Source organism: Callorhinus ursinus, unplaced genomic scaffold, assembly GCF_003265705.2.
Source record: "Callorhinus ursinus isolate GAN/ISIS: 27379988/994484 unplaced genomic scaffold, GSC_fseal_2.0 scaffold12, whole genome shotgun sequence".
Taxonomy (NCBI): domain Eukaryota; kingdom Metazoa; phylum Chordata; class Mammalia; order Carnivora; family Otariidae; genus Callorhinus; species Callorhinus ursinus.
This window is the reverse complement of record NW_027397074.1, coordinates 62022484-62035756: the sequence shown is the minus strand read 5'-3', so window position 1 is coordinate 62035756 and position 13273 is coordinate 62022484. Positions and strand designations below refer to the sequence as shown.

At 34.7% G+C, this 13273-nt stretch overlaps 1 protein-coding gene across 2 annotated transcripts in view; it reads right to left on the bottom strand.

The window, feature by feature from the left end:
- Positions 1–1679: 1679 nt before the first annotated feature.
- ING3 (inhibitor of growth family member 3) overlaps positions 1680–13273 on the bottom strand; it is a 29736-nt gene continuing 18142 nt past the window's right edge. For both annotated transcript variants that reach the window (XM_073899124.1, XM_025865797.2), the window contains 6 exons: positions 12675–12794; positions 12240–12397; positions 11478–11671; positions 9967–10159; positions 6874–6912; positions 1680–5330 (listed from right to left, as the gene is read on the bottom strand). In XM_073899124.1, coding sequence (XP_073755225.1) covers positions 5214–5330; positions 6874–6912; positions 9967–10159; positions 11478–11671; positions 12240–12397; positions 12675–12794 — 821 coding nt within the window. In that variant the 3' untranslated portion in view covers positions 1680–5213. The remainder of the gene's footprint in view (positions 5331–6873; positions 6913–9966; positions 10160–11477; positions 11672–12239; positions 12398–12674; positions 12795–13273) is intronic.

Here is a 13273-nt window from a genome sequence, read left to right as displayed (position 1 = left end):
AGAGAGGGGGAGGGAGGGAGGAAGGGAAAGAGAAAAGAAAGAAAAAGAAAAGATAGAAAAAAGAAAGAAAGAAAGAGAAAGGAAGAAAAAGAAAGAAAAGAAAGAATCACTTCAATCAGTGAGCACAAGGTGGCTGGCAAACATTTAATCCAATGAATTACACTATTTGTTTTACTTTTTTTAGGGCACAAATTTATACCTTGGCGTGGAGCCAGAATTCCTGTTTTTATCTATCATTCTATAAAATATGAACAAATTTGGCTTTCATTTGTTATAACATAGTCTCAAATTATGTTCTTTAACTAAATTAGAAATCTCATTATCTTCTCTGTAAACCTGCAATATAATATTCTATGGAAACCATAATACATTCAAAAAATTGTTGCAAGATAGTCACATAATTTGGTTTCTTTTTTTAAATGTAATTACAATTCAACCATCCATTCTTATTTTCAGAAAGTGAAAGGTATTTTGAAATTTTTACAGCATCAAATTTACTACCTAAAAAACTGATGTTGTTTAATGGGGGATGGAAGGGAGGTAGGTTTTACCTTATCACTCCAAGGAAGGCTGGTAATCATCGAGCTAATCTGGGGTAAAGACACATTCATTGATACAGTATGGCTCTTTGGTCACATATATACCACTTAAATTCAAAAGATTACTCCTGTATCTAAACCATATGATCTCTAATGTATGTTTATTTTTTTGTTTGTTTTCAACAGATAACTGGACTCTTCTTCAAACATTTATAAATGGTAAGACTGGTAAGGTAAAAACATCTTTTGGCACATTTGCGAAACCCATTCAAGAAAACAGTCATTTGGTCATATTAAAGATAAATATGTAAGTGCTTCAAGGATATGACCATAAATTTTTAAAAGTTCTAATGAGGAATACTGGGGAGAGGTTATACCAAAACTTTCTGCTAGCTAGATATTATGATATTAGCAAAATTAGTAAAATATTAGCAAAATTCTAAACAACTAACCCATTTTTATATTCAGGGTTATTCAGAAATATTTCTGGCTGGCCTCCTGTATTACGTTTAACCTAGGCAGCTTTTTAAAGTAACTTAGTACCTGTACAATTGTTCTTATTTTAATGTATTAGCATAGAGGGTCCCTCTACTGGATTAGATTCTACAATGCAAAAAAAGTTCAAATATGACCACCGTTTTTTTCCTTACGACTTATGTTAAACTTGTGAATGTTTTAAACTAGCTCACCATTAAAGACTAGCAGTTATACACTTTCCTAAGAAAAACTATTCTTATTAACATAGGTAAGCGGGAATGGGGGATGGGTATAAGCAACATATACAGAAGCCTATACATTCCCTACCCTCATTTCCCACATTGGTTTCTGAGTTTTTAATAATTAGCAGGGGAGAAATGAATGATTGTAATATTCTTTTATGGTCTCTTCTGCCAGGAGCAAAGAAAGTAAAAGGTGGCTCTGGGTTAACCAAAAACTGGATTATATGGTCCTGAAGAATTTATTAAGAAATTGTTAAATTTTTTTCAAATAAACATTTTAATAATGCCTAATAATTTATTAGTTAAATGCTGACTTATAAAGTATATATACTTACTACTTTAAAATGGAAATGGCCAGAAAGGAGTATACCTCTTCTTTATGTCAAATTTCAATCAAAAAACAAAACAATTCTGAAGTCACTTCATGTTTATATCACTTTAAACTTTATTTTTCTGTAGCAGAATCAAATCATGAATATTAAGATCGTGGGTTAGAAATTACAGTCTGGGTAATGTAGATTTTATCATCTAAATAAGGAAAACAAAAAAATCTTCACTAGCAATTCTAATTTGTAGTTTTTAAAACTAGAAGATTCACCTTAAATTTAGAATTATTTTTTTAGCAATTTCCAAGTTATAGACTAGTTTTGTTATCCCTACATTAAAATAAGAAAAGTGCTATAGTTTCATTAAACTGTAAAAATAATCAGAATGTATTTAGCCAACAATATGTTAAAGGCCACCACCACTCTCCTTAACAAGTAATTCTATGACACAGTGTAAAATGCTTGTGTTTAGACTCTTGCTCAGTTTTCTGGCTTTATTCTCTGAACTTCCATCTCCCTACTGGACGTCCACTCATGCCAGAGTACTTGTAAGTTACCAGAGTGTACGTGGCCCTTGAACAGTCTCTTGCCTTGAAAAACCTTCCCTAGCCTTGAAAAACCTTCCCTACTTCGTGTGTCTTTAAAGAATCTGTTCAAAGGAAACCTCCTCTGTGAAGTCTCCCAGTGTCCTCACAGTGCTTTGTGCATCTGCCTATCACAGCACCCTTCCAAGTGCCGCAATTACTTAACACGCTTGTCCTTCCCACACCCACACCCAAATACCTTCCTCTGCAGGTTCAACATCTAGGTGCTCAGTGTTTGTAAAATTATAAAAATAAATGCTTCTGACGGTATTCGTTTTCTCTTAAAACCCATTCGTTAAAGATTTCTTTTAAAAATATGAGTTGAAGGAAAACACTGCAATGTCTACACAGATATTTCACCTCTCACAACCCAAGTGTATCAGACATTTGTTTTTTCCAAGATTAATATCATTAATTAGATCAACAAGCCCATTTCTGAGATCAAAGGACAAAGGGCACTAAGACTGCACAAACCAAATACGGTTAAAAATTTGAAGTATGTGGAATCTGCTTTAAAGGAGAAAAGAGCAAAAAAATGAACTGCCCTTAACAAGAATGACTGTATGTTTATCAAACACTCAGCTTCATTTAGGCATTTAATTAAGCCATTTATTGCTTCAAATGTGTCACCATGAACATTTTAATGTACACTCCACAGCAGTAAGGCCTCAATTTTCACCACCTATAAATTGTGAACCCACATTTGGACTTTTTTTGTGTCACCAATTGTCACATGAGTTTTACAGAACAAAGATTTATTGGTATTTTGTAATAGCAAAAATGCTTATCCCACCCCTTGGTGTAAATGTCTCAAAGAATATTAATATTTGGCCACATTTTTTTTTTGAGGAGGTAGTTCCATGTTTGGCCCGTGTGTGTGTGTGTGTGTGTGTGTGTGTGTGTGTGTGTGTGTGTGTGTGTGTGTGTATACATATATATATATAATATCTCAAGATACTAACAAGTTCCACCAATTACTAAATAAGTGAACAAAATTTTGGTTTGCTTCTTTACAGAGGCTTCATAAAATAGTCGATGTTTGAGGTTAAATTTGGTCAAATGTTTTCTAAGTGATTTGGTAAGCAGTGGAATTCACACAGGAAGGGGCTGTAGCAGCTGGAAATAGGGATGTTCCTGACTCAGACAAGGAACTTTCTCTTAAACTAAGGCTGTACATAAGGCTTTTTCCTTTGACCAATTCCTAGAAAATGAATGAATTTGGAAAAGTCACTATATATAATTAGAAGATTAAACAATACCACAGAGCATCTCCAGGCAACGTGCATTAAAGCTAAGTGAATGCTACGTTATATATTATTTCTTAAAGGTTTATAAAATCTCCATGAAAATACTGAGTGTTACGGAATCATGATACTCATGATATTGTGAAATTGTGAATACCCACAACAAACCAACTTTGTTTTATGGGCTGTCCAGCTATAAAATCAGTCTGCAACAGCTCAGAACTGAGGACTCGTGAAGCTAAAAGAAATCCCCTATCTAATCCATACCCTTTGGGTAGCATTGCATAGATTTTATAGTCTTCTAAATAAGTTTTGAGAGGCTCATAAGTGGTTTTGATTAAAGCAGAAATCTAATGGACCCAGTAAGTTTCAACATAAAAGAAATGATGTAATAAGTATTTCTAAAGTTTTAAGGATTTTTCTACCAACCTGACTTGATAGTATACCTGAAATAAAACCTCCACTACGCAAAATTTGTAATTTAAATAGCACCTATAGAATAAAACCTTAAGAGTGATTACAGACATCCTGCAGCCAGCATCACCCTGGTTTAATAAGGCCCAGAGTGATTCAAAATTTGAATTAACTATCATACCAGTAAGTGGTAGTATCCAAAACAGAACTGAATTTTAAGCTCCAATCCAGGAGGTCTCTTTACTTAAATTGGCCACACTGCCTCAAGTCAAAACATCTATTACCATTATTTTCATTTTATCTACCATAATTAGACTTCTTTCATGTCTCTTAGACTGAAGGAAAAGCCAGAGAGATGTTCTAGAAAAATACATTTGCATTTCAAATTTACATTAAAAATGTCTTTCCCTTATTTTCACGTCACAAATGCCAAGCACTGTTAAAGAAATCACAGATTACACAGCATTGTGTGTCCTGGGACTCTGTCCTTTTTAGATTATGAAAACTGGAAGTTAATTGGAATTAAGAAATTTTCCTTATTAATAGTGTGTAAAGTATAAATACAAGTAATTTTTTAAAAACTTTATTTTAACACCTAATACAATTCCAATTTTAAGGATTACTTGCACAAAAAAATAAACACATTTGGTATAAAAATGTATCACTTTAACACCCTTTCCCTTTCAGCCCCTCCCATGTCCCCCCCTCCCCCCCATGAACTGCACTCTATCTGGATGCAGAAACATATAAAGACTAATGGCACAGATTCATTTTTACCTACAGGAGTTTCTGTTTATGTACCCAGGTACTCTAGAGGACACCAGCCCACTTTATCACATGAACCATTTCCTTCAGCCTGCTGAATTTAGTTTCACAAAGAAACAAAGCTTATTATAAAGGCATTTGAAAAACCATTATCTTAAATTCTTTTTAGAAGCACTGACTTTTTTTTTGTTTTGCAACCATTTATATACAGTGTTACATAACAGCTCTGGAGTACAGTACATGCAGCAGAACATACCTGTTGAATATAAAATACTTTTCTTAAAATCTTCATCGTTGGAATTCTCTGAAGTCTAAATTATAGAATGCCCATTACTTTGAGAAAATGGTTGAGTACAAATGTCTGCATATGTTGGCCACTGAAATAATCCAAGGCTAACTGGAATAATATTCATAGCACACCAGGAGTGCATAAATAATTTACTTACATTATTAAAATACAACCCATAAAATTCAAGTTCAAGATCTTACAGGATTGTCTGTGTAAATCCTTGAAGTGGTTGCCTGGAAATGCATTGTGTCTTCTTTCTCTTTTCTTCTTTTTTCAAGTCCTATATAAAATGTTTAGTTGAAGTATTTTCTTCCTCAAATGAAACGACCACCTTTATTTGTGCCGACTGCCTCTTCTCTTCATTGCAGCAGTGCACTGTGGACAGTACCATTTTCCTTTTGGTGCTTCTGTCAACCCAACACATCCATAATGGAACCATTCGATTGGGCACTGGAAAGCAAAATGGCAGAGAAATAGTTTTTAATACCTCCAAAGACTACAGAGTATAATATGCCCACTAGACTGAATATTAATAATAAGATTTATGGAAACAGAACTTTTACATCTAGGAGCTGATTTACCGATCACTGAATCCAACTGATAGGTTTCAAAGATAAGAAAATGGAAGCACAGAAAAAGTATGCATCTCTGTTAACTCAGAGGTTCATGTCATCTATTTCCATGATCCCAAGCAATGAACGAAAGTTCACTTATTCTTGTTAAGCCAGGGAGTAAGCTGATACCAACTTTCAAGGACAAGAAATGAGATGGGTCTCTCACAAAGAAAGTAAATACATTTTACAGATTTTATTTAATATTCAGCCTTATTCACTTCCTCATAAAGTAGAATAAGCTGGTTGCAGTGAAAAACATAAAGGGATGCCCTGGATTTCCTTTCTGGGTAGATCTATTCCTAGATATGCAGAGAAAAGGGATTCTACTCTATAACATATTAGGCAGTTCTACACTTCCACGGAAAATCTTAGCACTCAGAAGAGCGTAAGTGGGAATGAGAGGGATCAGAGAGTATGATGGGGTATTCACAGAAATGCATCTTTTTCACTAACTGCCCCAGGAGGTTACAATAGTGTTCTTGGAATGATTGGGCAATATTGTTATACAATAATCAGCCCACAAGTGATTCCAAAGGGGGAAGTGGAAGGACAGCCTTTCTCTATCTACATGAACACACTGTTGGGACCCTGTCCGGTCAGGAGAGCACAAACTTTAGTGTACCAAGCCAACCCTGCTCAATCTTCAGATTGGTTTAAAAAATTTTAAACTGCTATTTTTAACCTTAGGATTCTGACATTATGGATTCTTCTTTAGAATTCCTCTGCAGGAAAAGATGAACAAAGGGGGCTGGAAGTTTGTGAAAGTGAGGAGGGAGTGAAATTACTAGAAAAAAGATTCTCAGCATCCAATAAAAATATATCTCTAACCAAAATTAAGCTTCCTAAAAAAAACAAAAAAAGGAGTTTTCTTTCAAACCTCCTTTACTTTTTATATTAGAAGGGGCTCTTATCAGCTGACAGCTGCAGAGTACAATAGGAGACACTACACTGATAGGAGGAAAATAACCTCATATTATACCACCTCCCCACCCCACCCCCACTAGCGCACGCTTCCTGACAGAATGTACTGCCTTAAAATGCCGTTTTTTCACCGTGACAAGTGAACTGGATTCTAGTAAACACAGTATTATTTAGCAAAGGAGGTGGAGGACGTTTCTAATTTTCATACAACATAAAACCTTTTGAGATTTATAATGTGCACATGAAATCATAAAACTAGCTTTAAGAGAGTTAAACTGGGAACACACGAAGTGACACTACCCTGTTTTGGAGAGAAATACTCTAGCATTAATATAATATAGTTAATGTAACTGCAGACCTGTTTTCTTAGACTGAGAGACACCGTAAATAAGAAAAATGTTCAAGTAATAATAATCTGTGATTTTTTTCATTCCTAAATGGAAAAATTTAATACTTACATCTTGGTTATCACAGCCCACCATCTCGCCATAGGATACCTAGTTAAAATAAAAGTAAATATTTTTTATTATGACTATATGATAAGCACCTAAATCCAAATTGTTGATGATACTGTTAGAAAACAGAGGTGAATATACAATTGCATTAAGAAATAAGGTATATAGTTTTTTAATAAATAGTTTATAAAGATTTATAACTTTTTACTAAAAGATATTTTTGAGCAGGGGCACCGAGGGAAATACACAGAAATTATGTGCCCTTTGAAAATCTGAAAGAACCTTGACAAATTACCTTTGTGGGTGGTTTCTTTTGTAAAGACTTTAAGTTTCTTTTTTGGTTACTTAAGGTTTTTACTTTTTCTTGGGTCATGTTGGGTCATTTATATTTTTGCAGTCAAGAGTTGAAACTTCTAAACTTATAATCAATTTACTATCTGCCCTTTCTCATTTTTCTTTTTGCTGTTCATCACCAGCATTTTATAATACAACTTCATAACCCTTCAATTAATTTAAGTTCTCAATGGACTGAGAAATGTTTCAGTCAGGATTATAACTACATAGTATACTACCTGATTCTCTGCATGAGTGAGCATATCTGTGTATGGTTCTATACACACAAACAACTTCTCTGGTTAAAAATTTTGCGGGGAGCACTCAGATTTTTCCCTCAAAGCTCTACAGATGTATTTCATCAACTAGTTTTTGGTGTTATAGATGGGAAATCTAGGGTGAATCTGATTTTGTTCTTTTGTAAAAGGTAATCTCTTTTTACTGCCAGGATCTTCACAGAACTTTCTTAATAACTAATATTAAAAAATGTTTGTCAGGGGTGCCTGGGTGGCTCAGTCATTAAGCATCTGCCTTCAGCTCAGGTCATGATCCCAGGGTCCTAGGATCGAGCCCCACGTCCGGCTCTCTGCTCAGCAGGAAGCCTGCCTCTCCCTCTCTCACTCCCCTGGCTTGTGTTCCCTCTCTCTGTGTCTCTCTCTCTGTCAAATGGATGAATAAAATCTTTAAAAAAATAAAATGTTTGTCAGGTGACAGGAGAAAACCTAACAAACTTCTAAATGGCAAATTCTTAGCAGCAATGTCTGCAATAGCCAAACTGTGGAAAGAGCCGAGATGCCCTTCAACAGATGAATGGATAAAAATGTGGTCCATATATACAATGGAATATTCCTCAGCCATCAGAAAGGATGAATACCCAACTTTTATAGCAACATGGATGGGACTGGAGGAGATTATACTAAGTGAAATAAGCAGAGAAAGTCAATTATCATATGGTTTCACTTATTTGTGGAACATAAGGAACAGCATAGAGGACATTAGGAGAAGGAAGGGAAAAATGAAGGGGGGGGAATTGGAGGGAGAGATGAACCATGAGAGACTATGGACCCTGAGGAACAAACTGAGGGTTTTAAAGGGGAGGGAGGTGGGGGGATGGGTTAGCCCGGTATTAAGGAGGGCACGTACTGCATGGAGTACTGGGTGTTACACAAAAACAATGAATCGTGGATCACTACATCAAAAACTAATAAAGTATTGTATGGTGATTTACATAATGTAATAAAATAAAATTAAAAAAAATGGCAAATCCTCAAAAATTAGATTGCCAACTTATACCATTAAACATAATAAACTGCAGATGGATTAAGTTTTTTTTGCAGATGGATTAAAGATTTAAACGTGAGGAAACTGAAGTATATCAAGAGCTAGACAAAGCCATTTGCAAATGGGAAAAAATGTAAGACGCATTTATATGGGGAAAAGGCAAGGAGGTAAGCATATACCCCACAGCTGACTTCATAAAGAAAAAGACTGACAGTCATTACTCCATAAAACCGGAATTTCCAGAATTAAACACAAAACAAAAAAACCTAAACCAAGCAAAGTATTTATAATGTACATGACAAAAATGACAGAAAAATTGGCCAACACCAATGAATTAATTCATAAAAGAAAAAATAAAAATAGCTTAAAAAGTGTCCAATTTTACTACTAACATAAACTGAAATGATTGTGTGATATAAAACTATCAGATTGGTATAGAGTTTTCAAGATAAAATAGTATCCAGCGCTGGACAGGGTTTAGGAAACAGGCATGCTCATCAGATTTTGCTAATGAACTTCAGAAGGTAATTTGGTAGTCTGCAACAAATATTTTAACTTAATTTTATTTCTAAAAGATTATCTTAGAAATTAGATGTATAAAATGGGTTACATAAAAAATGCCTACCATGTTATTTGTAATCTCAAAAAAATTAAAACCACTAAAAAAACCTATAGCTAAATATTGGTTTAAAAAGTTACACACAGTATAACAAGTAACTGTGAGAAGATTAAAAAAAATTAAGAAAAATGATGTTCAGTACACCTGACTTTGTGCAAAAGTGTTACATAAAGAATATACTGTGATCCAACTCGTCAAATTCACACACATACATACACACACAAACACATGTGTGCATCTGTGTGTACATAGGTGTAAGAGACTGAATGTTTGCACCTCTCCCCCAAATTTCTGTGTTGTGACCCTACCCCCCACTGTGACTGTATCTGGAGATAGGGTTTGTGAGATGATAAAGGCTAAATGAGGCCACAGAGGTGTAATCTTCTTTCAATAGGGTCGGTGCCTTTTTAAGAAGAGACACCAGAGCTCTCTTCACCATGTGAGGACACAGCATGAAGGGGGCCGTCTGCCAGCGAGGAAGAGTCCTCACCAGGAATGGATCAGTCAGCACTTTCATATTGGACTGCCTGGCCCCCAGAACTGTGAGAAAATAGAGTTCTGCTGTTTAAACCACTCAGACTGTGGTATTTTGTCATGGCAGCCTGAGCAGACTAAGACAACATGCATGCGGGGTATACAGTAGTGATAAATCAAAATGTCTAATTATAGGTTATTTCCGAGGGCTGAGATTATGGGTGACTAGACTCTGTATTTTCAGCAAACGTGATTTTATAAGAAGCAGAAGAAAATTATAGAAGAAAGCAAAAGAATTTTAACTGGAGAAAAAAAAGCATGTTAAAAAATGAAATAGCTGTTTTCTATTTTATTCAGGCTAGGCTGGTATAGACACATCAGACTTTTACCTGATTGCAAATGCAGTATCGTGGTTCATTTGGGTCATAAGTCCAATCGACCTGACTGTTTGAATCAGACTCTGGTACTACTGTTGTTTGTTGAGAGATTTCTTGTACGACGGCTGATGAAGAAGAACATGATGACAAGGAAGAGGAAGAGGAGGAAGATGACGACTGCTGACTTGAAGATTTGTTGTTGTTTCTGAAAAAACAGCATCAGTTTTATTTGCTTGGCATCCAGAAGAAGTTACGGGAGAGTAACTACTAAATCAGTGGTATGAAATGAAATGACATTAAACGTGTAAATTAACGTTTAACATGAAGTTAGAATAACCTGATACACAGATTTAAAGGCACAACTGTTAAGAGCAACAAAGAGCAACTTTTTTCATAACAGTTTATTTTTGTTTGAGATTTTTGTTTGTTTTCTGGAGAATAAAGATATTCAAAAGGTTCTTTCAAACTATGTTTTAACGATAATTTTTTAAACTATTACTACTTAACATTGACTTAAATTACAGGTAATAGTTTTAAGAATTAGTACTGGTTATGGCTACCTGCCAGACATTCTTTGTATTTTTAAGCAAACTGAATACTCTTCATCAAAATCTAAAATACAAATACACAAAAGAAGTTGATGAAAATGATCATGACCATCAATCAACATGTGAATACTTACCTAAGATAGGAAACAGTGTTAAAATTCACAATTTACTAATATTTATATGCTAATTATATTTTAAAAATAGGGAAATTTATTATCAGCAGTTATAATGAATTTGGGTTATTAAGAGGAATTACTTTTTAAGATATCTAGCACTTTTGTGGTAATTCTAGATTGACCATTCCTTAAGAGATTTACTCACAGGAAATACAATACATTTAAAAATAAATTATGATGCAATTATTAGGTAATCTATTCTGGTCTACCATTTGAACTTTTATTATGTCTGAATATCTAGCAAATGCAGATACCTGAAATAGATGGTACTAGATCCTGTTAAATTTTCATATTTAAGATAATGCAGACAATCATGCTAAGAGTCTCATATACAAAATCTAGGGGTAGTTTCATTATTTCAATTTTTGGGGCATAAGACCAAGAATTAAGACAATTTACTTTTAATGAAAATGAAGAATTTTATTTAAAAAAAAATTCCCAGGATAAAATTTGTATTTTATACTTAATTTACATTGAACCACATGACAAGTAAGAGATTATAAAGGAAAAAAGCTCCATAAAATGGCTTATCCTAATGAACAAAAGAAAGTAAACAGAAGTCATTTATACCCAATTTAAGACTCTAGAAAGATTAAAGACTTTTAACACCTTTTAAAGATGTTACTCCTCCAAAGTATGGCAGTGTGAATGAAAATGTCATGCCTTCCTGCCTCCCCAAAGTTCATCCTGATCCATTATACTTACCTGTTTCATATATCCAAGCCCGGCTGGATGCCAAGTAGACTGGTACAAGGCACACTTAGTAAAAGTACAGGGCTACTGTACCAATGCAACTTACTTGCTCTTTCTCCCACTGCGTGAGTCGGCTGCTGATGAACTGGCGTTCTGTGTTAATGTAGTCATAAGTGCTGAAGATGATGAATAGCCAGCCGCTTCTCTGGGCATTGAAAATTCTTTTCCCAGCTGAAAGTCATTATTCTTAAACGCTTCATAACTGGCTTTTAGACTTGATGTTCTTCGTCCCTCTTTCATCTTAAACAGACATTCATTGATAATATTAATAGGCATATATATGCAGCTTTTCTTTTTCAGTCCTACTAGTTACAGAGTTATGTTGGTTTACCCAATATTATTTTGTTTAAACCATTATTTTCATCACTGTAATTTAAGCTGTTTTACATAAAGATTTGAAATCAGTTTTTACACAGTTAGGGAGGAGCTACAGAATTGGTAACTTAATTTGGAATATAAACTGTACAGCAGTGAACAAACGTAGGGCGGAGTGAGTTGTGAGGCGCCGGGAGGGAGGACAAAGTACTGTCCTTGCAGGTGCTGTGGCTCACTGTCAACACCGTGCACATCATGAGCTGTCACTGTGTGAAGGGATCTGCATGAGCTTGCACGAATCTATTTGTTACTTTTCATGATCAATCAGGCAAACTAATGCACTTAAGTTCCATCAAAGAAAATGTCAGATATCATAAAACCATGCCTTAAAAATGAAACTATACAGTGTAAAAGAACTCCTTCTGTTTCTATTGGAGTTTGCCCATGATTCAGACAAAATGTACCTGCTATTTCCAAGCCTTTTCCTTCCTACCTGAGCTGTGGCTTGAACTGCTTGAGCGGCGGCCATGGTAATCGCCCCTGCACCAGTTCCTGAGGATAACGAGCCAATATTGTAGGATGCCAGAGGTTGGGAGGAATTCACATTGTAAGCATTGTTGGAAGAGGCTGTAGAATTATTATTTCGACATCCTATGTAGAATTAAAGAAGACATAAAAATGGTTGGAGAGAACATAATGTTAGTGAGCTTAAAATACATTATTTCCCAGTACAGATATAATCATTAAATTTAACATTTTCATGTCACTATGAAATGTTCATGTCCCATTTTTCCTTTTCTTCTTTCTCCATATGTGGACTTTAACCAAGTAAAAAATCTGTATGATCCATTAATCGTGAATGCTTTCATTTGCCCTTACTTCAACACAAACAAAAAGCAAACATTCCTATTTAAGATAATAAACTTACCTAATGTATTTTCCTTAGAGGCATCTGATGTAAGCGTAGATAGAAGAGCTTCAGATTTAAACTTCTTTTCAGGAATATGATCTGTTGTTGTATGGTGAGAAGTTGGATTGTATTTCCTTTCTGAATATAAATAAAGAATTTTTATGTTTTTAAACTTTAGAGGACTATGGACAAGACATAATACTTCCATTCAGTTATAAACAAGTATAGTTATGTTCTGAGTTCTTCATGGAATATAAAACAATATGTTTTCCTGGAGGACAGGACAAGCAGAACTCTCTGTGTCACCTGTTTTGTTAAGAGTAGCCTTCCCACACATTTCGAAAAAAAACTTCAGTAGCAAAGTACTACAGATAACCCACGATGCACCATGATTTCACATATAACATGAGAAGAATTTTGTTTTCAAAACATTATCTACAATTTTGAATAGTTTTCAATCAACCCTTCTTTCATATCAAATTGATCTGTCACAAATTACACTGATACAGTCTTCTAGCTGGCTAACAACCAACCAAGCATTCATTTGCTCACTAACCTACCAAACATCTGAGGCCTTCTTACATGCCAAACAGTAGGCTAAGCACAGGAGAAGCAAG